General features: G+C 38.0%; 2 protein-coding genes across 5 annotated transcripts; both read right to left on the bottom strand.

Annotated features, from left to right (window-relative positions):
* Window positions 1-373: 373 nt before the first annotated feature.
* LOC103720650 (DEAD-box ATP-dependent RNA helicase 24-like) lies at window positions 374-9,300 on the bottom strand. Of its 4 annotated transcripts, none has more exons than XM_088713441.2 (6): window positions 8,201-9,300; window positions 3,148-4,376; window positions 2,682-2,718; window positions 2,162-2,555; window positions 1,941-2,003; window positions 374-622 (listed from the first exon to the last, which is right to left on the bottom strand). In XM_088713441.2, the coding sequence occupies exons 1-5, from the start codon at window positions 8,802-8,804 to the stop codon at window positions 1,952-1,954; spliced, it is 2,316 nt and encodes a 771-aa protein (XP_088569567.2). In that variant the 5' UTR covers window positions 8,805-9,300; the 3' UTR covers window positions 374-622; window positions 1,941-1,951. The 4 variants fall into 4 exon arrangements, with proteins under 4 accessions (XP_088569567.2, XP_088569566.2, XP_089784201.1 ...); XM_088713440.2 differs by lacking the exon at window positions 374-622 and adding an exon at window positions 1,077-1,204; XM_089928075.1 differs by lacking the exon at window positions 374-622 and adding an exon at window positions 1,691-1,821.
* Window positions 9,301-10,413: 1,113 nt separating this feature from the next.
* Window positions 10,414-22,032, bottom strand: LOC103720649 (aldehyde dehydrogenase 22A1-like). The gene is made up of 14 exons (XM_008810464.6): window positions 21,692-22,032; window positions 21,533-21,576; window positions 20,900-21,001; window positions 19,310-19,437; window positions 18,832-18,954; window positions 15,860-16,013; window positions 14,690-14,793; window positions 14,519-14,597; window positions 13,740-13,835; window positions 13,443-13,580; window positions 12,408-12,623; window positions 12,134-12,325; window positions 10,867-11,010; window positions 10,414-10,790 (listed from the first exon to the last, which is right to left on the bottom strand). The coding sequence occupies exons 1-14, from the start codon at window positions 21,801-21,803 to the stop codon at window positions 10,638-10,640; spliced, it is 1,785 nt and encodes a 594-aa protein (XP_008808686.2). The 5' UTR covers window positions 21,804-22,032; the 3' UTR covers window positions 10,414-10,637.
* Between the last annotated feature and the right edge of the window lie 2,938 nt (window positions 22,033-24,970).

Below are 24,970 nucleotides of genomic sequence, written 5' to 3'. Positions count from 1 at the left end.
ACTAGGAGTACTTTCTCTCTCCCCGAGCTAAGGGTTGCCCTTGAACTTTCAGCCAATCCAATTCCGCATCTAATCTGGTTTCAGTCTCTCTTTTTATAAAGCTAAAGTCGCACCTCAACATGCAACTCAACCTTGTTCTTGTTTCACGCTCTTTCTTTTCCGTTTGAATCCCCTTACTATCAAGAGACTAAGTTACTCCTGTATCCTACTAGCCGCCATCAAAGCCACTAGGAGAATAAAAAAGAAGCAGTGGAGATGAACTACTACAAGCATCGGGTCTCTTCCACAAGATCTCATCGTAGAGACCATTGCTTAGCTAGTCTCGCAGTCTTCAACACCAATATCCGATCTCAAAAATCTACAGATGACGTAAGTTTTATAATAGTATCCATGTTTTATTCTATTTGTTTTCTTCATGATAAACATTAATTAAATACTTAGTTTTTACTCTTACAACCAAATTAAAAGAAAAATGCTGCAGCAGCAAGCAAAGTTTTGCATGTCAGAGGGGGGGGGGGGGGGGGGGGAGTTCAGAAATTGAAAAAGTTGATGCCTTTCACTTTGCAAAAGTTGAAGTCCAAATATCTTGTCAGGTCTTTGTGGGTGCATGCACCGCTGAATGCTGATTAAAGATGCAAAGCTTAAGAAATTATATTTCTTGTACAATCACATAAAGTTATCAGTGATTAATGCAAATAATAAATCAAAAAGAATTAACAAATGCATTAGTTTTAGCATCGAGCAAGAACTAACCGGGAAAAAAAGAGACTTTTTTATTTTATCTTATGGTGAACCTAAGAGCTGATAGAAGAGCTTCGCTGATGGCATAATTTTCAACCACCCAATTTGGAAAAAGCCAAAAAAAGAATTAAGATCTTAAAAAGCTAGCCCACAAGTTCCAATGGTAGGACAAGAAAATCCTCATGATTAAATAACCAGCGATTGTATGTGGAGATTAATTTCCTCAAACCTCTTTTAATCAATCAGAAAATAACACCTGCTCGTGCGGTTGTTTTTTTGCCCACATTCTAGGGAAAACTCTGTTATGAAAGCAATGCCAACACAAACAGAAGACAGGCATTAATCGATACCAGTTTTGATTGCACTTGGTACATGGGTATGAGATAAAAGAGAAAAAGTACATGCTTGAGAAAGAGGAAAAAGAGACTAGTTTTGTGCGGCGGGGGAGGGGGGAGAACCATGGCTGCAAGTAATTAAAAAGAAGAAATATTGATCTCAGCAAGCCAGCAGATTACAGAATCCAGAGTCATAGCTAAAAAAGTGTACAAACACTGACATAATATTTAGAACTCATAGTGAGTAAAGGGCAGCTTTTCAAGGAAGATCCTTAGAGGATGCATATTTTTTAAGTTGCAACTAGATCAAATAAGAAACTAAAAATGCTAGCAAGCAGCCAAAAAATAGATGGCTGGATGTATTTTCGTGTGAAGGAAAAAAATGCAGCCTTTAAAGGAAAAACCTTCTCCTGTCGAAAAAGGAAAAACCTTCCAAGGTGCATATTGTTATTGTTGTGACTTGTTCAAATGGGAAATGCAAAATTTTAGAAAGTACAAAGCAAAACAATAAATGGCAGGATGTATTTTTTTTTTGTTTCAAAGTGAAGCAGATTGCTGCAACAACAGATTGCTATGTATATTGGTTGACATTCCCATCAGGAAACAGAAGCATGTGTTACCAGATACTGCAATGATTTTTTATAATGAAACTTTAATTACTCTATCATCGAAGTTTTGCTTCTTTTTTTTTTTTTGGTTTGGGGGGCGGCATGGTAAGGAGGGACAATATAGGGATGAAAATCAACTGCAATTGACAAAAAAACAAAAAAAGCAAATACTTTACCAAGACATGATTCATTTAACATAAATTTTGATATTGACATGTCACTGATCCAACAGTGGAAAGAAAACCTGTACTCATACATGGAGTAGAGTTAACGATCCCATCCAGATGGTCGCTTTCTTTCCCGGGGCCTGTCTCCAGAACTGCCACCATGAAAATGTATAATCAGGAAAAAAAAAGACAAGCACAATAAAATAAATAGTGATTTTCTTGCATTTTCCAGCCACAACCATAACCTGCTAAAAACCATTAAAAAAGGAAGCAATAAGGAAATGGTGCAGATCAACTTCAGGTGGCTAACCTTTCAGAGTTCTTCTGATTTCCATTTTCACACGTGTTTCCTCCTAACTTGGAGGTGGGAGTAAAAGAAGTAGCAGGCTGTAATTTATATGCCTCTCCACCAATTGAACCACCAGACACAAAACCAGCTAGAACTGGCCTCCCGGTGGAAGATATACTTGACTGGTTTCTACCATCACCGAAAGGATTGGACGTAGCAGCAACAAAATTGCTTTTAAATTGTGCCCTCATCCCAGTCCTCAGGGAACTAACTGTAGATGATCGATTTGGAACAGATTGCAATGTTGCATTAGTGGACTCAGGATTATAACCAATACCGAGGCCATAATCAACACCACGCACACCTCGCCCACTTCCACCGCCACCTTTTCCTTTGCCTCCCCCTTTCTTCCCACCTGAGAAAAGTTCTCTTCATGTTATTAAGAAATACAAGAGAGCTGAAATTTTCAAGTTATTCGATATATCAAGTCAGCTAAAAATTTACATTTGTGGATTGAAAAACATCAACAGCATATGCTTACCTTTTCTTGCATCACGTTTGGCTCTGAACCTTCCATCCTGAAATTTTACAGAAGATTCAATTAACAATCTTCACGCAAAATTACAAAAATAGCATTGGAACCTTGTATTTCAAGTATATGGCTCTAGACCAAAAGCTTCATGTTTATTCTAAAGAAGAACCTAAATTAGAATTAGCGTGCATTAGCGTCAAGGATGAGGAAACTGAGTTATCAAGACACGACCGTCAAAGGCAAAGAAGGAACATTGAGATGGAGTGTGCTTCTAAAAGTTTAAAAATATGAAAGAAAAAAGAGAGAAGCATTTTTCATGCCGATTTTTAATACACAAACAGAAAAAGAAAGCATACCTGTGTGACATGAAGAACAAAAAATGACTCTGGAACAGAACAAAGGATAGACAGACCTACAAGCTCTAAGCGACAATGTAAATGTATGAGTACTAAAAACAGACTAAACAAAACCTTACCTTCATAGCAAGATCCATCAGTTCAGGAGACACATTTTGACCAGCAGCAACCAAACTGTTGACTAATTCACCAGCAAAGCGTGCCTCTTTCTGTGTGATAAGAGTGTATGCAGTCCCATCTTTATCTCCAGCACGACCTGTTCTTCCAATACGATGAACATGCATATCCATGTCTCTCGCAATATCAAAATTAACAACCGATTTGATTGACTTTATGTCAAGTCCACGGGCAGCAACATCAGTCGCTACTAGGACATGGTAGGTTCCAGATTTGAACTTCTGTAAAATGTCCATTCGAGAAGCCTGGTCTTTGTCCCCATGAAGGGCTGCAACCTTGAATCCTTTCTGAATCAACTGGCTTTCAATCTCATCTACTGTAGTCTTTTTAGAAGCAAATACAAGAACGTCCCCTTCATCAATCATTTCAGGTAATTTTTCAAGAAGCCAAGGCATCTTCTCAGCAACAGAAGGAATTACACTAACAACTTGAGTAATGTCCTCATTGGCCATCCCAACCTCGCCAACTATAACTCTTACTGGATCAGTGAGAATCTCTCTGGCTAAACGTTCAACTTTGTAGGGCATGGTTGCAGAAAAAAGTAGTGTCTGCCGATCAGGCCTTATCTGACCAACAATAGATCGCATCTGTGGCTCAAAGCCAAGATCAAACATCCGGTCAGCTTCATCAAGTACTAGGTAAGTTGCCCTGAACATTGTCAGTGCCTTCATTTTCAGCAAGTCTATCAGTCTCCCTGGAGTGGCAACAACTATCTCACAACCTGCCTTAAGTTCTTTGAATTGATCAAGTTTGGACATTCCACCATAGACAGAAGCAACCCGTATTCCATAAGGTTTTGCAAACTTCTTTGCTTCTAGGTATATTTGATGTGCTAATTCTCTTGTGGGAGCACATATTACACCTATGGGGCCCTCTTCTTTTTGAAGTTCAGGCTGATCCATAATATGAACAATAATAGGAAGTACAAAAGCAGCAGTTTTGCCTGAACCAGTTTTTGCAATGCCAATAATATCTCTCCCAGAAAGCACAATTGGTAGAGCTTGGCACTGTATTGGTGTTGGCTTTTCATAACCCTGCTTCGCAATAGCATTCATTAATGCAGTAGAAAACACACAATCCTCGAAGGCTTTAATTGGTTTTGGTACATCAAAACCTGAAGTACGTATGGCTAAGCTTTTCCGGTATTCAGCAACATCCTGCTCGCTCATCCCTGGAGGTACATAAGAAAAGAACACAGTTGATGACAGTTCACTACATATTAAATTCACATTAATCTCCACATAAATCTAAAAGAAACCAAAATACTCAGCCAAAAAATTATGTTGCCAACAAGAACTTTGATCACTAAACAAGCGGACCTATGATTGCAGCATTAATGCATAGTAGATTGAATCAAAAGATCATGTATGAGAAAACCGACAGATAGATATAAATAACATTAGCAGTGAATTAGTGTTGGCAGCTACCTAATTTTGTTCATGGGAAGTACACAAACCTATAAATTGACTATGACGGTCCCCTTACGAACCTATAACTGCATGTGCCTTTTCATGATTACAATCTAAAAACAAACAATTATCGCTGAAAGTCATGCCCTGTTCTCATGCATATCTACAGCTTCAAACAATCATAGACACTTACCTAAGAGAAAATCTGTAAACAATATGCACAAATCATAACCAGAAAGGCAAAAGCTACAAAAATAAATAACTCAACTGAAAAACATCACAAACTTTTTAAACATATGCACTTATGACGACCCATTAAAGTGCCCAACCAATCAACCATACCATGTGTCCAAGATAAGTATCGTGCCAGTAAGTTATCTACACAATAGAGGACTGCATACCTTTATATAGTGTATGACAGCCCATATTGATAGATATCACTTTCAAACACAAGGATACAAGCCCATAGATAACAATACGGGGTTATACCCTACTTGCCCGTTTCAAACCTATAACCAACCTTCTCGAACATCCTTGCTTTGATTCTACATGGTCTTCAACTCCTCCTAATTGCTCTTCTTCTATCATTTATGATGCGGAACATGGTATTTATAAAATATCTTCATATCACATCGGACCAAAGGTTAAAAACCATCATAATGCTTAAAATCAAAGCTTGCCTCAAAAATCTTAGTATATGAGCCACCGATGGTATCAACTTTACCTGTACAGTATTTAAAATTTGTCTTGATGTGAAAATATGGTTACATGTTTCTTTTATTATGATTTTTAAGATTATTTATGTTTTAATGTGTAAAACAGTCATGCAATTTGAGTTTTCATGCTGTAATGCTTGAATATATATATGAACAAATCATAAACTGCAACACCACAGATATCAATGATAACTTCTAACTGTAGATTTTTTTGGATTATCTGACTAATATTTATTCACTTAAACCATGTTTATGCACCAGAATGAAACAGTAATATAGGTCCATGATAAAAATAAATAAATAAAGTATCATATATAAGCATGCATGCTAATTGTAAACTTTTTTACAAGCTTGTAAATCTATCCATGCCATTGCATGCCAATGTATGACAAAAAAACAGCAAAATGTGTGTATCGCGCTAATCTCCAGAAGGCACAGGTACATCACACAATAATTTCATCATTGATCATTGTAGGAACAAGGAAAAGTTCTAAAAATAACTCAAATCTCATGATCTCAATATGTCAGCTTTGGGTAGCTAATGAATTCTTGGTGAAGTTGATGAGGTTGACGATTATTTGCAGTTGACTAATATGCTACCAAAAAGGGTTCACATATTATGTACATGCATGGACGATGTCTTTCACAATTCCAAATTGTGCACGGTCATTTATTTTCTGGAACAGTAGAAAGGCAAGCATCAGAATAGCTTGAAATCTTACTAAGTTGCATATCTGGGTGTATGCTATTGCTTAAGGTAGCTCCGAAGACTAGAGTTCAACAGAACCAAAAATATAAAGCTTCAGGTTAGAATTTTAAGTTCTTGAGAGGGAAAACCAACAAGAAAGTGCAATCAGTTAACACATTGAAATAGAATCGAACATGAAAAAACAGTCCAGTCAACAAGGCTTAACCAAGCATTAGGAATTCTTCAACCAGCTGTCAGCCTATGTTGACCCTCCCAAAAGATGTGCCACCATTTCACACATACCAATTCATTTGGAAAACAAAAAGGATAAAAGATTAAAAAGCATCATTTTACGAATAATATGGGAAGCTCGGGATATGATAATGATAAGATCATCACTAATGACATCATTTTGCCTGGAATGGTAGAGGGAGCATTCATATGCTTCCTCACTTAAATGCTTCGCATATAAAGACAGTAAATGACACCACAACTCCATGGTCATGTACGAGATTTAGAATATTGGTATAGGGCCCTCTATGGTTTTGTCCTGGATCGGCAATACCGGGACATTATCTCGACTTTTAGGGCAATCCAGCATCCTAGTATCATACCTAGATGCCCCTTTTTCGTCTATTCAATTTCTTTTTAACCTTTGTTGTCCTAAATGAGTATTTCAATGCATGTTGATATGTTTTCTAGTCAATAATAGGTGTATGGTACAAGAATTGGTACCGACACCATGGAGGAAGCCAAATCATTGCGAGTAGGCCACATATACCCTCCTTTCTCCTGCTTTCTTGGTTTTTGCCTGTCCTGCTCTCCATAATTAAGCCAAAGAGAAAGTGTAGCTCCCTAGTGATTTCTTTCTCTTTTTTCCTTAAGAAATCAAGCAACTTGATCAGATTATGCATGGTACTAGTCGAACTGGGCCTGGCATCAGCTGGTCTCATCCAATTTCGGCCAAGATTGGCTAGGCATCATGGACCATTAACAGACTGGTGTCCCTCATGTGGTTCAGTCCTGCTATTCTGTCAAATCAGCACAGTACTGACGACACTATCCTATTTCTGCAGGACTTTAAGTTCTCGATCATGTATATATCTTCAAGTCCCTTGCTCCAACAAATTAGTTGCACTAAAAAATGGACTCCCTGGCCATGCTTTGGATAAAAGTTGATACCTTGAAGGAGCAAGCAAGTAGATTGCTCAAAAAAAGCAACCAAGAAGCTTTTCTACGGTTGCTTTTGGAAAGACTGTGTTTCCAAGATTAAGGGTGCAAACCAGTGCAGCTAACCCAAGTATCAAGTTGCTCAGGCTCTGCTTGGTATGAAAGGGATGCACGAGCTTGACTTGAGCTCAAGCCAAGCCTGACACAGGTTGTTCAAGCTTGGCTCATATAATCTCTAAGATGAGCTTTTATCAAGCAAAGCCAAGCCAAGCCAAGTTTTCCCTTGTATGTTCAAGCTGACCATGTTCGAGCCTGGCTCGTTTATAAGCAGAGCTTCAGAAACTATTTGAGTTCGGCTGAGCAGAGTAAAGCAAGCTTTTAATGACCGTGCCCAAGTTGCTCACGAGCAGCTCAAATCATTTGCAGCCTTATCTGGGATGTCACTTTTTTCATTGCTTATTTCTTATAACTATGAATCAAGTTTGTTCGGAGATAAATATATTGTTAAAAATTGTAAAAGCAGAACAAAACGTAAAGGGGAGTAAAATCATAACTTATCAACAATTCACTCAACCGAAAAAAGAAAAAAAAAATCATCTCACTTGAGTTCCTGTAACAGGCCAAAACACACACAAAGGCTAATAATTTATCAAGCACCATTTAAATCAAAAAAAATATGGCAAGTAAAAATGTCTTTATGTGTTAAGCAAGTAAACATGTTTCGGTTGTTCACATTAAACTCTTACAGAATAAATCATCAATCACGCTCATTGGGAAAAAGAACCCACCACCATTATAGAGACCTAACGAGTATTAGCAAGATTTTAAATAAGAAAGACACTCATTGTGATGTATAAGAGAGAGAGAGTATTCCATACCAAAAACTAATGCAGACAAGACCACTAATTTGCGCAATACAAGCCAAGACATACATGTTCATAATAGAAAAAATACAGAAGTAGAAGGAAGAATACTAGACAAATAGGAATTACAACAATCCACACCAACTTACCTGAAATTGAAGGCTTTTCTTCGTAAAAGTCCTTGTTGAACGGCTCATACTCTATGGTGCTATGATCCAACGCTGGAATCGGCTCAATGTTCTTCTTGTCCATGACTATCGGGTTATCATCCGAATCATACTCAATCATCCCCGCATCCACCGCCTTCGCCGCGGCGTACACCTCCTCATCCGAGTCGTACCCGGCGCGAAGAACCTCGGCAGCCAGCGTCAGGCCCACGTCCTTCCTGGCCCTCAAGAAGCTCTCCACGGGGTCGTCGTCGTCGTCGTCGTCGTCCGGGTACTTGTCCCCTTTGTCTTTTGGCTTCACAGAGGGCGGTGGCGGCGCGCGGATCTCTTCGTGGATGCCCTCCATGAAGGCGTCAAGGGGATCGATCTCGCCATCGCCGCCGCCCGCGTCAGCGGGGCGGTCGGGGGCGTCAGGCTGGTCGTAGTCGATGTTGTCGAGGTCGTGGTCCTCATGGTTGTCGTGCCCGCCGCCGCCGCGCGAGGAGGGGGGGACGTAGAGGCGCTGCGGGGCTTGGGATCGCTCGAAGCTGTAGGTCGCCGGCCGGTTGATGCCGAAGCCTTCGAACCCGAATTTCCTTTTCGACATCTTGATCTCGAGCTCGCTGGCGAAGAATTACAGAAGGATTAGGGCTTGGAATTGGGGGAGAGGGAGAGGTCGGAGAAACCCTAGCTCTGCATCGTTCAAGAGAGAGAACGAGAGAGAAAATGAGAGGAGCTCTTATAAAAGGGCTTTCGTTTTTTATTTGAAGGGGATTATTGGGGAGTGGTTTGGAGGGCGGCGGGCCTTTCGTCGGCCGACTGTGGCTTTATCGTTGCCTTGCGTATTGGAGGAAATGATGGAGGTATGAGACGAAGCATCCGGACCGGGCCGAAGGTGGGTCGGTTCAAGGCTTATTCTGGGCTTCCTTCCAGGTTGGTTTGGGCCGAGGAAATCTCTGCTATAGAGCTTAGGCAGGAGAAAACCGTTGGAGGCATCCCACTGTGGTAGTCACGGCTGCTTCTTCTGCTTCGTCGTCTTCTTTTATTTTGATTCTGAAAATAACGGTGGAAGCTCCGACTAAAATTTGAGCTCAAAACCCTGACTTCAAATAACATGTTATGATGTTATAATGAACCCTGAAATTATTATTGACCGTTATAATGATTATAACAATGCAAAAAAAAAAAATTAAAAAATGGCATTTCAAAATTTAATATTCGGATAATGACATGTGAAAAAAAATCTATTTTATTTATTTGATCTTATTTTTGCTGAACTTCTAAAGAGCCCGGACGGCAAGAGAAGGGACAAATTGACGAGCCGCAACCGTGACAATTGTAATGCTCCCAACTGATTGTTATCTCGTCGGTTTGGAATTTTAACAAAAACTGCTCCTAAAATCTACAACTTGGAGATAAAAAAATGTATGCATCTACAGATACATGTTCGGGAGAGCAAGGTCCAGTTGATGATATTGGAAAAGGTTTGGCTGAGATTAATTCAAATGAGCCGAAGTATAATGAGAACATCCAAGCGAAATGCTCTGGGGCAGATGCGAAAATGCACACTCAATAGTTTCTTGGGTCCAATTTCACTGGCCTGGTAACATAAGAATCAAACAACCACCTAATATTACACCAATTCCCGAATTGCACCAATAATCTTGCAGTACATGGGGAAAGAATAATTCATATGCAAAATGGGCATCACCCTGCACTTCTCCTACCTAAGAACTGGATCATCTTCATCCAACTTGCCTGGGGAATAAATTGGAAACAAAAATATAGGTGATGTAAGAGGCCTCTCGTTACGTGCATACAAATAATTATCTTTACCATGTGGCAAGAGGGGATTGGTGCAACTTTGCAAGATTTGTTGCTAAATATAAAGATCTATTAATTATGGAGTTATCAAACCAGCAATTATAGACTCGATGCGAATATATAGGATGCCCCGAAGCATTTTTCGGTAACCTTTTGCATGGCAAGGTAGCATTAATTTGCCTAGTTACAACTTGGCCAAGGTAAGTCTATTCCATTCCAGACTCAGGCATTCGGACACCACAAGTCATGGACTCTGACCGAAATTTAGGGTTAACTTTCTATTGCAGTTATGTTGTTATCACCACAGTTGACACCAGATTATGTTGTTATTCTAACTTTCTGTGGAACAAAGGTATCCCAAATTAGCCATCTCTTTCCCATTTATCTCAATATGATGAACCTATAAGAGATCTAGGCATTAAGTGGAAACGAGACAAGATTCTGGTACTCAAGAACGCAATGCAACACAGGTGCAAACCTATCCCGGCTACCTCAAAACAGAATAAAAAAGATGTTCAGAGCACAGCAGAGGCAGCAAATTTAGCGATTAAAAGATCCCGCAAAACCAAACCCACAAAAAAAGTAGAAGCAAATCATACAAATTTCATGGATCTTCTCATCGCCCTTTCTTCGCAGTGGTAGTAGAGCTCTGCTCTGAAAGGATCTTCAACACATTGACCAGTGCCCGCAGTCTTTCCCACACATTCAAGCCATAGAGAGCTTCAACAAGTGATTCCTGGAACTCGAAGCCATTCTCCGCAACAGGGTACTGTTTAGACAAGTTAGAAGTGCATTAGCAAAATAGACATCATACTTAATTTGGGGCAGGTTTTCTAATAGCAGACCTGGATGGGCTTTGGGATCTTTGTTTTAATGAACGGCCACCACCTATCCTCAACTACTGACTTAACAAGACAGCAAGCTCGCAAACCTTCCACACCCGCAAATCGTCCAAATCCACTGTGCTTTACACCACCAAAGGGCAAAGACTGCATTGAAGGAGAAGAAAAAAGGTAAGCAGCCAGTGGTGTTGAATGCCAGATCTTCAGTGTATTGGAGGGAAACTAAACCAGATTTTACAGCCATGTAAGATCATATTCCGGCTAAGATGTATGAGAATCGAACAATATTCACTTCCGTGCTAGAAGTATGGAGCAAACACTAGTTCAAGGGAAAACAAATATGATCATCCGACCCCTGTCAGTAATTGCAAATCATTTTGCTTATCGATCAACACTTGCCATTGACATATTTGTAGAGCAAATTCTGGTGTGCAGTGTATCTACAAAGCTTCCCATGGAAACCATATAAAGAGACTCATGGTTAAATAGGATTTTCTGCAAATGCATTTTCTGGGGCCAACAGAGCACATCAACATTAGCAGCCTAGGAAAGGCCACAGCCATAGGCCACCAGCCCACTGCCCACAACATGAACAATTCATGTGAGTTGACAAAATAGATACAAATAGACAACAGACAAAATATAATACTTATTTTGCTCCAGATTGGTTCAAAAAAAATGGCTAAAATTTCCTATATATAAGCAGTAGCATATATAGAACAACATTAAAGCAAACTCAATCAATACTGTTACTCCTTGATAGTATAAGATATTTCAAGTAATGGTGGAAAAACAATGTTTACAATGGGTTCTTATATTACAAAATTGCAGATTTTTAAAAGAAAAATTGAGGAATCCGCATACGAATATAATAAACTAAAATACCATGCATCTAACATCAACTTGTTTTGTTTTGCACAACTTTTTTATATCTTTTGATAAAAAGCAACTTAATACTATTAAAAGTTTAGTAGAACAAATACACAGGCAAACACATTAAATGGAGTAAAAGCATGCAAAGTATCTAAATCCCCAAAAAAAAAAGTTTGCAATACATCAGAGGTACCACTTAAGTCTTAACAGAAATTATTGATGAATAAGGACCCATATTGTTGACCCCAAATAGTTATGACAAGGCTTAATTTGTTAGATGAAAACTTTACTACTCTTAATTATAGATGAATATAGTGTTGTCAGTGGATCACTTGATTTCAGTATTGAATGTAGCTCAGGAAACAAGGCAAGCATAACAGATGCATCTTTCAATTACCTGACACATATAGGTCGATGCAAAATCATTGATTGCTGCTACTCCACAATGCAATTGTGAAGCTATTTCAATGGAACGCTTCTGGTTGCCAGAAAATACAGCACAACCGAGTCCATATTTCGAGTCGTTTGCAAGTTTAATAGCCTCTTCATCAGAACTGAATTTCATGATGGGGATGATTGGTCCAAAAGCCTACAGATCAATCAAACATGACTTTTATGAAGAATATGACATGGGAAAAGTAATTTTTAAAGGTTGACAATTTCTCAGCTACCTCCTCTTGCATCAGTTTCATCGAGTGATCAACATTCACCAGAACGGTTGGAGGAAAGAACTGATCCACTGCATCTTCTCCCAAATTGCCAAAGCTTCCTCGACCAACAATTTCAGCCCCTTTCTCCAGAGCATCATTCAAAAGATTTTGAAGTTTTTCAGCATGCTCTTGCATACATATTGCACCCATATCATATTTGCCAGCTAGTGGTGGACCCTGAACAAATAAGATGGTCAACTAAAGATGTAACTCGAATTTATTTTAGATTCAGTATTTCAATCAACAAGCAACCACAGCGTAATTCAAACATTCACATATTTAATATGGACTAGATGATGTGTACAGACAATGAAGAAATTACATGAAGAAGCATGAACTCATGTATTTATCCCAGGAATCTTACGTACCTATCGTAAATGAAAGCAGGTAAATCCAAGAAAATGATGAAGGAATCCAATTCTGAAACCGCAAAAAATGGTTAAAATCTTGTTGTCGCAAGAGTACGACATAAAATTTAATCACAAATTACACCCTTGTAACTCAATTTGTACCGGTATAAACATCTGAAAAAAAGAAGCAAAAGAAAATAATAGCTTATTCAAATTGAAGTTCACTAAAATCATGATAACTCATTTAAGTAGATGAAAAGATGTCTCTGATTTCCTCATACCACTAACTTCTTCATTAACCATTCCAGAAACAAACCAATGTACAATATTTTTGTGGTAAATTACTGCTGTAGGAATGTAGGTGTTATTGGAAATGTCGAATGCTTGTAACTGAGGTTTTAGCTCTTTTATACCCAAATAAAAAGGAATGCAGTCGTTATTAGAAAGCATTAATAAGCATACATAGTGCCTAACAGTCAACTATCTCAAGAATTTTGTTAATAAATACATTGACGTCTTCAATTCTTGACTAACATTTCATGTTAGTATACAGTGGTTTGACTTGCAGTATTACAGGACATCTTTAGAACTTTAATTTATGATATAGAACATTTTAACATCAGCTGAGCTAGATCGATGTACTTACAACAGAAATAGATTTAACAAGTTTGACTATTTGAGCAACAAAAGTAGAATAGATATCTTTGTGAACATAGAATCTTTCAGCACCAGCACAGTTCTGTCCACTAGACTGGAGAGCGCCTCTAATTGCAACTTGCACTACCTACAAAAGGGAAAAAAATATATCAAGCAACAGATCAATGGCACTCTACAAAGGATCCTTCACATAACAAAAACTAATACATTTTTTATTTTAAAAGAGAAGAAATCCAATAGAATGCAGCAGATATATAATAGTATAACAAGAAAGAGATTTCCATACATGAGGTACATCTACATCCTCGCACACAATAAATGCATCTTTTCCACCAAGCTCCAGGGTGACAGGTATCAAATTCTCTGCAGCTTTTTGCATGATCTGTAATATATGAAAATATAAATATGAAAAATCCAGCAAATAAAGATATCAATAGGAAATTTAAGGTGAACAAATCAACAGTTCATAATAGTGACCACTCATGGCATTCCAGAGCCCTTAACCTATTAAGCCCAAACCCATATACCTGGGTTAAATTAGTGTGATTAATCTATATTTAAGTCTTATATTATTCGTTGTCAAAATATCTTATAACCCTTCCCCAATGGATCCTGAAATATGAGCAACTACTAAAACTAGGTATTAGCACCCTTGAAGCTCTTCCCCTATTTTAGCTAGGTTAGGACTAGATGAGTTCAGTGATTCTGAAACTAAGGGGAAAAGAAATGGAATCAAATACTTGTAAAGATGAAGTGTGATACCCTCCACTTAAAGTCCACAGTTTGTCAATTAGAATAGGTTGCAAAAGTTTGCCTACAGAAAAATATATTTTCCACCCTCATAGAACTCTAAAATTGGTTATTTTTGAGAACTGCAACAGCATGATGAGAATGCCATTACCTTATTATCAAAAAACAATGATCAGAACTGAATATATAGAAACTTTGCACATCACAACGTAATTTTGAAGGAAGGATTGGTAAACTCAAGGATTCAGCAATATGTCAGATAATTAAAGGAGATTAACAACTAGGCAACTAGCCAGGATATCATGTAAGCAATACCATCTTGCCCACTCCAGGTGATCCAACAAAAATGATTTTGTCAACTGAAGATACAAGAGCCTGTCCTGTTTCTGCAAATCTGCCAAGGAAAAGAAAAACTATAGTATCAAAATCAAATTCTCTAATAATTCGATTGCAGAACAAACATGAACTTTGAAAGTCTATGTATACCCTGTTATTATGTGAACCAAATTATCTGGCGCTCCTACAGCTGCAAGAGCTGCTTGAATGATTCGGAAATAAAAGCACCCAGACCAACTTGCATGCTCTGAAACCTATTAAAAAAATGACATTCGGTCAGATAAGAGGTCATGATCAAAAATTACAAATGTGCCCTTAATGGTCCAGATTTTAATGCCTACTTTGCAGGATATGAATCAATGTAATTCATAACAAAGATATTATTACATCGTTACTTCAATACAGTCGCATAAACAGAAATAATAAAACTACCGGTAAACGTGACATCTGCATTGAAGTTTCTGCATGAGCAGGGACTAGACTGATCTGAATCTACCCAATTCTAACATGCACTGCCAAGTTGTTGGCTCAGAATAAACCACCAGTAATAGGCCCAAACATGCAGGACCAACCCAACAATGAGTAACTGAAATTAGACAGAAATTCGTCTCATTTCAATGCAAAAGATCAATTCCAAACACTAAAGGTGACTTTACTATCCCTCTCAAGTGCATCAAAGGGAAGACACATTGTTGACTGGACAGGGTTATCATCTCCAGCAGGCAGGGTATCATTGCAAAAGCCTCGCCAAATTGATCTTTTTAATTTCAATAAGGCCAAAGACAAGCCAATTTTCTCTGTTTTATGTACATTATTAGCTATCCCAGATGCAGCATGATACACATACTCTCAAATAAGTATCTCAAAAACCCCAGCACTCCAATGAACAATGTCTGCTTAAATAGGGTATATTTCTCTTTAAAAAAAAGACATTCTACAATGTTGATTCTTTGGTGCTTTCTTAAATTTAGAATTCATATAGGTAATTTTTTTAACACAACTTCCTATGATATGGTCCAGGATTTGAGATAAGCTGGTTTCTGAACTTCCACATGCTACATGCCCTCTCAAGAACAAATCAAGCACAGATATCTTGCATACCAAATTTTATTACATGTGTTCAGCGGCAGAACAATAGTTCATAAAACAGAAAAAAGTGGGCTAATTTCCCAAGGTAAAGCATCTCCCAGCATAAGTGCATAATAAAAAACGACATAGTTCCTAGGAATTCCCTTTATACACATAGATATGCAGTAGTTTCATGAGATACTAACTTTAATCAGGAAAAAACTGAACCAAATCCTAATTGAAGTAGGATACCTTTATAACTGCAGCATTTCCTGAAAAGACTGCAGCTAGCATTGGGTTGAAAACATTGTGGAAGGGATAATTCCAGGACACAATTGCCCCAATTACTCCTAGAGGATAAAATTCCACTTTTGCTCTCTTGTGTAGCATCGATCTCCCAGAAGATCTAGACACCAGTGAAGTTTGAAGTAAGACTTAAAAAATTAATAAATTCAAACACATTTACTTATCCTGCAAATTCAAGAGCTCATTCTACGGCTGAGAACAGAGAAAGAAACTATCCATAATCTTGGCATCTAGAATCTTTTTTTTTTTTTTGATAAACCAGACGGATTACACAAATCTAATGTGAATACATCCAACAGAATTAGAAAATAAAATGTAATGAAACTACATCGAGAGACCACTAGTATTCGTCCCAGTCCTACCGCCAAAATGATCCACAACAAATGATGCCACCCAGTCTACCGTGCTATTCGCTTCCCGATAGATATGTGGCACAAAACAGTATATGACATCTAAAATCTTATTTCCATTATGACTCCCTTGATAAATAGTATGACATTACATATAAGAAATAAACAATGTGCTATATGTGTGTGTGTGCACATGCAGATGCAGTTAGAAAACAACAGCAAATGTCATGCACATGCCACAATATCTACAACAGGTCCTAACCAGTTAGGTGGGTCCCACATTTAATATAATTGCATGTTGTAGAGAAACTAGTCTTGGCATCTAGAATCTTATTCTCATGATGCCTCCCATGATGAACTGTATATGACATTCAATACAAGAAAAAAAAGGCATTCTAGATATATGGGCAGAGTGGACACAAAACATCAGCAAATGTCATGCACATGTCAGACGCCTACAGCAGGTCACTAACCAGTTAGGTAGATCCCACACAAATCTAATTACATGTTGTATGCATGCAACTTTTTTCTTTCTTTCTTTCTTTTGCATGTGTGCATGTGTTCATGTCGTTGTAAATCTAGCATTATTAATAAACAAAGCAGAAGGTAAGCAAATCAAAGCACAAAGTCAAAGATGACCAAATGCATGAATATTTTTAACATACTATGATCTTTCTTGTAGGTACAATTGCATGAAAATGCACATTTAGTTTCAACACAGCCATTGAAGATCAATATCCAAAATCAAAACCATGATATTATTTTCTTGTTCAGATATGAACTGCCATCAGAAGTATTATACAGTTGTACTATTATAAGTTCAGAAAATAGTTTCATGATTTGTATAGAGATGGCATCTATATTGTACAAGTCTAGCATCAATCTTGATAAGTAGAAAACATATGCAGTCCTAGTGTTGGAAAGGCAGAACTACTGTTAGAACTATTGTAATGATAGCAAATTTATCATAGATATCCATAATACTTAGCCAGACACCATTATCACATCATACTGCCATTTCTTCTCATTGTCCCAAAAAACATACATGTGACAGTAAAGACTGTTATAATATTTATCCATCTGAAGGTTGACACAATTGTAAAGAAATGCACCAATTCCATATTACTTTTGAGATAGCAAATATTTCTCCATTTGAATGAAACTGCAAGGAAAATGATCTCTGGTCTATGTTTATGTGTATACATGCATAGATTTATTCAACATGAGCATTAAATTTAGGTTTCCTTCCAGTGCAACAATAGCCTATTAGGTAGGGATAATGTTAGGTCGTCCAAATTGATTCTTGAAGATCTAATTATAGTTAATTTATAGAGTTCAGATTCACCTATATCCTTTCTTTTATTCATTTTTCATTTAAGCATTTGTCTTGGATCAGCAAATTCAACTTATCTGCTGCGAAGAATGGTGGGCTGTTATGGGAGAGATTAGGAATGCCTGAAGGAAAGGTAGCCCCGAGGCCTTCTCGATCAAGTTCTTTGTTCACGCGCATTCCTTGATTCTGGTGACCAATTGAATATGGGAGAAGGTCTTGTTCTATCCTGAGAAAGGGGACAACCAGACAACAGAACTGCTTTTCGATTTCTTCTTTTCACCTTAGAGCGAGTCGAACTCGCTCTCTTGCCACGCCTTTCACTCATTCACTTGAGTCGGACTCTGTTATTTTTGACCAGTGTGCTTCTGGAAAGTGTGTTTTTTTATGATGCACATGTTGTTGAAACATCTCCCGTAGACTTTGCCTATGTTGGATCTTTGATGGAATAAACCTATTTCATGAAAGGGGAGGGGCTGAGAGCCCATGATTCGATGCTGCCAGCTAGCCTGCCTTTCTATCCGCTGCTGAATGAAGCCACACTAACGGGGCGCTAACGGTAAGAAAGAGCACCATGGGACCGGGGAGCAGGTCGCGCTCCCGCCTAAGGTAGAGGAAGAGGTGGAGCTCACCCGCTCATGCTCTTCACCAGAGGAATGTTCCTTCGGTGGAAGGATACCTGAACTGGACTTTAACTTCACCCCTTTTAGCAGAATCTTAAAGTCTTCTCAGCAGGATTTTTGGGATTTCTCAAGTAAGTTCGCAGCAGATAAGTATTCTTTCAATCCTCTCCATGCAACCTTGGTAAAAGAACAGTCCGCAACCCATTTCTTCATATTTCATAAGCAAATTACCATGATGCCTCAGAAACAAAAACAAAAAAAAAAGATTACATGGATGTAGGCCATCTTCATTTGGTCTTCATATCCAATAGTTTTAAGATGGTGTTGGCTTTGAGCCTAAAATAACTTTCAAGTAATTATTTAAATGGTGGCCTATGAATTAAAGCTTAATTTCAGGCCAGTAAGTTAGTGGAAACGAATCATAATTGCAACTATGAAGTCACAGGAACAGGTTATTTAGAACATAAAAAGATTATTTAATGTAGAATTCAATTCAACAATGTTAACTATCGCATGTATGTAATGCATCAAATAGGTAGTAACACTGGAAGCAGATAATTATCAACAAAAAATCCACAGATACACTTTTGATTGTAACCAGATTTTACACTGAACCTGTATTCAGGCTTTAGCCACCTCTCGCCCTCTGCTAAAAGCCAAGTGATCTTCTCACATGTTGTCATGATCTCTCCCAAAGAAGCATCCACCATTGTTTTTCCCGTATCCCGAGAAGATATCCTGTATAACATAAACAAGAATCAGATTTCTGCATGGTTGATAACGCATTAATTTGTAAGCTAAAGAAGGCATTCATAACCCAAATGACCAAGAAGGCTGTGGCACTGAAAAACAGTTGGCACAGAGATCCAAAACAAATAGTTGAGAACATGGAGGGAAAATCTTGCTGCAATCTCAATTATTTTAGAAAACATTCAAAGGTTGAAGTCCCAAAAATATCTTTATAAAGTTCTCTTTGAAGAAGAGTATTGCAACTTAAAGGTTGGACGTACCATCTGTAACTCCCTGACACTTGAACTGCACATTTAAAATCAAACCACAATAAAAGAATTCTGAATGTTGTTATAGTCCTTACTCGCATATAAGCTCCTGGTGTTCAATGATGTATTTCAGAAGGATTCGCAGAAATTGACGTCTTTGCCTGAAGCTACTCTTTACCCATATCTTTTGAGCTTTCCTCGCTTGTGCCACATGCTCATTAACCTAATCAAACGAATTTCAAGCACACTTCTTAATAAAGATAAAGTGCTAAAGTTGAGCAAAATATTCAAAATCAAGGAAAAGGGGGACTGTGAAGCCAAAAGATCTAATATTCTAATATTTTAATGACACAGAAAAAGAACTAGGTTATAATATTCAGTAGATACATAGGAGAATATTAGCTTATCTAGATCTTGATAACTCTTCCAACTGCAACTTGCAATCATGAGGCCCATGTATTTTCACATTGGAATAACGAGCTACATATTGGATAACTAATCATTTTCCATATCCATAATATGTGTTATCGGTATCAGGCCAACAGTTCCTAAACATCACCAATAAAAAAACATATATAGTTGTTCAAAAGAAACTGCATAAGATTTATCAAAAAAATCATCCACAAAAGCCTTTTTCCTAGATTATAGATCAACAAAAGAAATTGCTGGTAATGAAATTTTGACAATAGTGTGGCTGGAGAGATGCTATGATAATCATCATGATGCAACTTCACTTTGGTGGGTTGTACCCTTGCTGAAGATAGTATTGCTTGAATAATGTTTAGCTCTTAATCAATTTACCGATGTGCCTACGGTAAAGACAACCTTGATTATCATCAAATACCAAACATGTCCCCTGATAGAGACCAAGCCTTATCCCACCATATATGCCATGCATATAAAGCAAAACATCTTTACAACATTGCTGGAAATGCCCAATAAATAAGCAACAAAGTAATTGTTAGTTCCCTTTTTGATAAATCCCTCAACCAAGAATAAACAACTGACTGGAAACATATTCCTAGTCATCCTTATGTAACTTGATGAGCTCAAGAAGGCAAATTGTAATAAGACATCAAGAATCTTCTCTTCGCATATATACCCCCGCAATACTTATCATCACTTATCAGTTACACTACCATGGCAATCAAACATTTGATGAAAATAATTGCACATAACCTGTGCTTTAGTGTTGCTTTCTATTAATAAAAAAGCATTAAACTGACAAATGAAAATCTGATTTGCACCTAGAACAAAAATGGATATAGCGAAAACCCAATTCATGGCCCATGAATAAATGGAATGCTTATAGGTGAAGAAGGTAACAGTGCCCTCTAAATTATCCTCAACAGAGAATCTGTGCAAGATGAAGCAGAAAATAATTATAAATGAGAAATCAAGAAAATAAAAGGAATAGGATTCCAAAAAAGAGAGAGAGAGGAGGGGGGGGGAGAGAGAGAGATCAGTTCCAATCCAAGCAATGTGCAGCTTCTTTATTAAATCCATCTACAAGCTTAAATGAGGAGTAATTCTCTTCTACAGTTGATTTTTTTGTAATGGAAATTTTTCAAACTTATTCCGATTCTGTTTCTAACCTCCATCCAAACTACAAATATAACTTAGAAAGTAAAGCTCATGAAATCAACTTATGAATACCAATAAATTAAAAAAATAATGTCACTAACCTCATCAGGTGTCAGTGCTGGAAAATATCCAAGGTACTTCATCGTCGCCGGCTCATAGCACTGAACCTTGTCAGTCTGTGCCATTTTCCCCTTCCGTGGAATCTAAAACAAATCAAATAATGAAATCAAAATTCTTGATATTTGGGTAAGCCGCTCCAGATGCATTAATACTTCCCAGATATAAACCCTATCAACAAAACCCAGAACGTTCGCAAAATTTGAATCGTAGGAGATCAAAAACATATAATTACAACAAACAACAAATTTATAGACGTCGCAACAGCTAAATTCCAGCACTAGCGGAGAGATCAATATCCTAAATATGCAAAGCGAACCAACACCAGTTAACAACAACCTGATACTCCGATCATAAATTTCCCGACAAAGAACCAGCTAACAGCCACATTGTCACCGTTACTAGTTTAATTCATTTTCCTCCTTCAGAAAGAGCTCAAAAATCAGTTCTGATCCTCTCCTATTTGCTATCTAATGGTTCTATTTTAAGTCAAAGAGCATAGAATCTTCAAAACTGCACGCAATGCTATAAGATCAACCGAGTAGACCAAACAGGGATGCGATCAAAAAAAGAAACCCTAGAAATTAAACAAAGAAGCAGACTCAGGGGCTACTCACATAAATGTAGCTGTTCTCCTTGGTCTGGCTCCCATCTTCCAACACTGCCGCGAGTTTAAGCACGTTAGGCATCAAAAATTCCCCAAAAAGACCAAGAAATCAACAAAAAGACACACAAGCCAAAAGGAGCAGAACAGGGGAAAAGAACAGCGAGAGTACCATCAGAGGCGTCGACTTCGATGGAGGGGACGCTGGGGGGGATAAGAATGAGCAAGAAGCGGCAGACCGCGAAGGCGAACCCGAGGACGAGTAATGGCCACCAGAACGCCATTTCCAGAGCTCGGACGTGAGCACCGGAGATCTGGAATCTGAAGAGAACGTACAAAAAACCCTAGGGTTTGGCTTTGGTGGAGAGCACCGGGAAATCACGGAAAGGATATTTAAAAAAGAGGGATAAAAAGAGCCACATCCGTCGCTAGCTTCCTTTATTCTATTCTCTTGGTCTCAGACCGCTCGAATAGGACGGCGATTTTATAGACACCGAGGCAGGGAGTAGAGGCAGCGGCAAAGATGGTAAAATTGGAAGGAAAGAGGGCCAATTTCAATTCGGTATTAAGTTTTTTTTACTTATTTACTGCCGTAGTGGTAAGAGTAACAGCAGCAGATTTTTTTTTTTTTTTTAAAGATCAAGCGCAAACCCTTAGGATAATTCGGCCACGGGGATTGGCTGAATTCGGAGTGGGAACAACCAGATCGACCGGCTTCTGCTACTTTCAAATATTTGTAGGCTCGTAAAAGGTCGACCTTCTTTCAAGTATTTATATTTTTCAAAAAATCTCGTATGCTACATATCATTTCGGTACTTTCTTCTGAAAGAGTTATGAGTCACCTTATATTTATATTTTTTAAAAAAATAGCATATTTACCGTGAAGCTAATGATACTGCGGATTGGGTGGCTGCGTATGTAGCTCGTCATTCCGGAAGCACCTTATGGACTAAAGATGGGAGCTGCTTTTGGCATTCCGAGGTATCCTATTTTTTGACTTTATTAGATGTATCCGTACTCATCAAGTATGATCCACCCATATTAGGAAAAAAAAAAAGTGTTATGAGTCTGCTTCTTTCCTCTTTTGTTATCCTTCCTTGGTCTGATTGAGTGTATTCATGCGTGCCTGGCATGAGTCCTCGTGGTAAAAAAAAAAAAACTTGTTTTTTTTTTTTAATCTTTTGTGCTATAAATAAGTGCATAAAAAGGCCATGATTTGTGATGGAATTACTGCGGTGCCCTTGGGGGTTGGGGCATGCGGACGGAGGCTCAGAGCGCACAGGGAAGACGACAGTCTGACGCGAAGTGTGGACAAAAGGTTTGATTTCGGGCTGATTTCTTGCCTCGTAGATTTTGTTGGCCTTGCGGTAGGTAGAAAATTTAATTAAGACTTAATTGTCGCCATGTGGTTGAATTGTTTATTTTTATCCAGGTTTATTATATTATATTAGTCTAAAAATTCGTAAAGATATTGCATGTATGTGCGTGCACTAAAAAATATAATTGGTAAATCACTTAGTTGATTTGTTTATTCCCATTTTTTTGGTTTTTTTTAGTGATTTTTCTGAGCCACCAATAGCATTGTTTAGAGAGAGAAAAAAAAAAAAAAAGGGGTCCTTGGAACGGCAATGTGTCGCTTTTTTTTTTTTTCTAAAGAAAAGGGGTAGGAGGAGGAAGGAACAAGCCCAACCCTGCGTAGGAGCCCCCATTGGGCCCCCGCCCTGCCAGAAGAATGTTCGATGCGGGCAGAAATGGCCGTGTGTTGGGCACCCCGACCGGTTTTACTCATACCCTCCCCACCCATGGGCCCGGCTCAGCTACCCCTTTGGGCTCTGGCTCGAGTCCCAAGTGTGAGTACGTCACACCCGGCACCACCTCGGCTACTAGCGGTTTAAGAGCGGTCCTATACCTCAAGTCCAAGCAGTGGCCAAAGTAGTGAGCTCTGGTCCACAATTTAATCGTCGCCGCAGTGATTTGAACTTGGAACCTTAAGGTTAGAATTTATGCCCAGTACTACTAGGCTACCACTTTGGTGGCAATGTGTCGCTTTTAGCGGTCCTAAAATAAAGCGGGAAGGTAAGACCGGTTCGAATTGGTTCCCACCCCTTTAACCTTCTCTCTCTCCCTTACCCTCTTTTTTTCCACCTCCCCTTTATCACGTGACAGACTTCCCCTTTTTACGATCAATTTCCACTCACCAGCCTCGCACCAAAAGAAATTATTGCACCGCATGCACGCAGCCCCGCTGGTTCCTATAGGCTCCATTTATGGAGCAAGTATTTTGATGCATTATTATAGAAACCAATGATTGTGATTGGCTATATGCACGGTTGTATTGATGCATATAACGTAGATAATAATTTTGTCTTGCATCTACCATAGATCTATATAAACTTGAATGGGTTTTTTTTATATGGATACTCTTCTAAATATCATGAATATCCTTCTAAAATTGATATTTGCATGTATACCCTAGTAAAATTCTGTTATTGTACAAATGCCCATAATCTAACGATTATTCTAATGATATTAAGAAAAATCAAATTTATATTAATTAAAAATTTAAAAAAAAATTAAAATTATACTATTGTCCCTATCTTCTTCTCTTCTATCGGGATTATGATGTATTTGCATGTCTACCCATTAAGGGTTGATGAGGGGCAAAATGGAGGCCAAATTTGAACCACAACAAGTGTATTTTAGTCATTTAAATTTAAAACCGTTAATTTTTTGACGTTGTTAGATAGCATGGTATATATGCAAAAACAAAAAATAAAAAAGGTAGAATAGCAAAACAAATGTTTTACGAGAGTATGCATGCAAATATTAATTTTGGAAGGATATTCACGCAAAAAATCCAACTTGAATTTTCATAAGCAACCAATTATACAACTAAACAAAAATGCGTGTACATGTACATATTGGAAACCACCGGCTGTTTGAAAAAAAAAATTGAATCTTTTTATAGCTTGGTTGAAGCTGAATTTTTTTGTAGAAATCACTTTGTTAGTATGACTAGTCCTTTTTTTTTCTTGGAGCCTATCCTAGTCTTAACCTAAATCCTATCCACTGGACTACAAAATGAAAAGAACTTTTTTCTCCCACAGAATTTAGACCCAAGAGGGACTAAGTTGACATAAATCTTACTTAAATAAACTATGTAATCCATGATCAAACAAAAAGTCGAATCTAATCGTGCTGAATTTTCCAAACATACCCTTGAGGATGTTCAAGAGAAAAAAAAAAAAAAAATTCAAACCTACTAGAGCTAGTTTGTATTTATTTAACCTTCTATCTCATTCTCGCGACTTATTGCCACTCCTCACCTTCACATTTGTCATCTGAAACTACTCCTGCAACAACTAGATAAGATTCTCCTCTCCCCTTCAAGCTTCTCTTCCTTTGGATAACCTAACTACAATTCTTGAAACTTAGATTCTTTGATTCCAAC

The sequence above is a fragment of the Phoenix dactylifera genome, chromosome 17 (assembly GCF_051530095.1).
Source record: "Phoenix dactylifera cultivar Ajwa chromosome 17, Ajwa_hap1_PhDact_Kaust_v1.1, whole genome shotgun sequence".
Taxonomy (NCBI): domain Eukaryota; kingdom Viridiplantae; phylum Streptophyta; class Magnoliopsida; order Arecales; family Arecaceae; genus Phoenix; species Phoenix dactylifera.
The sequence above is the reverse complement of the archived record's forward strand: the minus strand, read 5'-3'. Positions and strand labels throughout refer to the sequence as shown.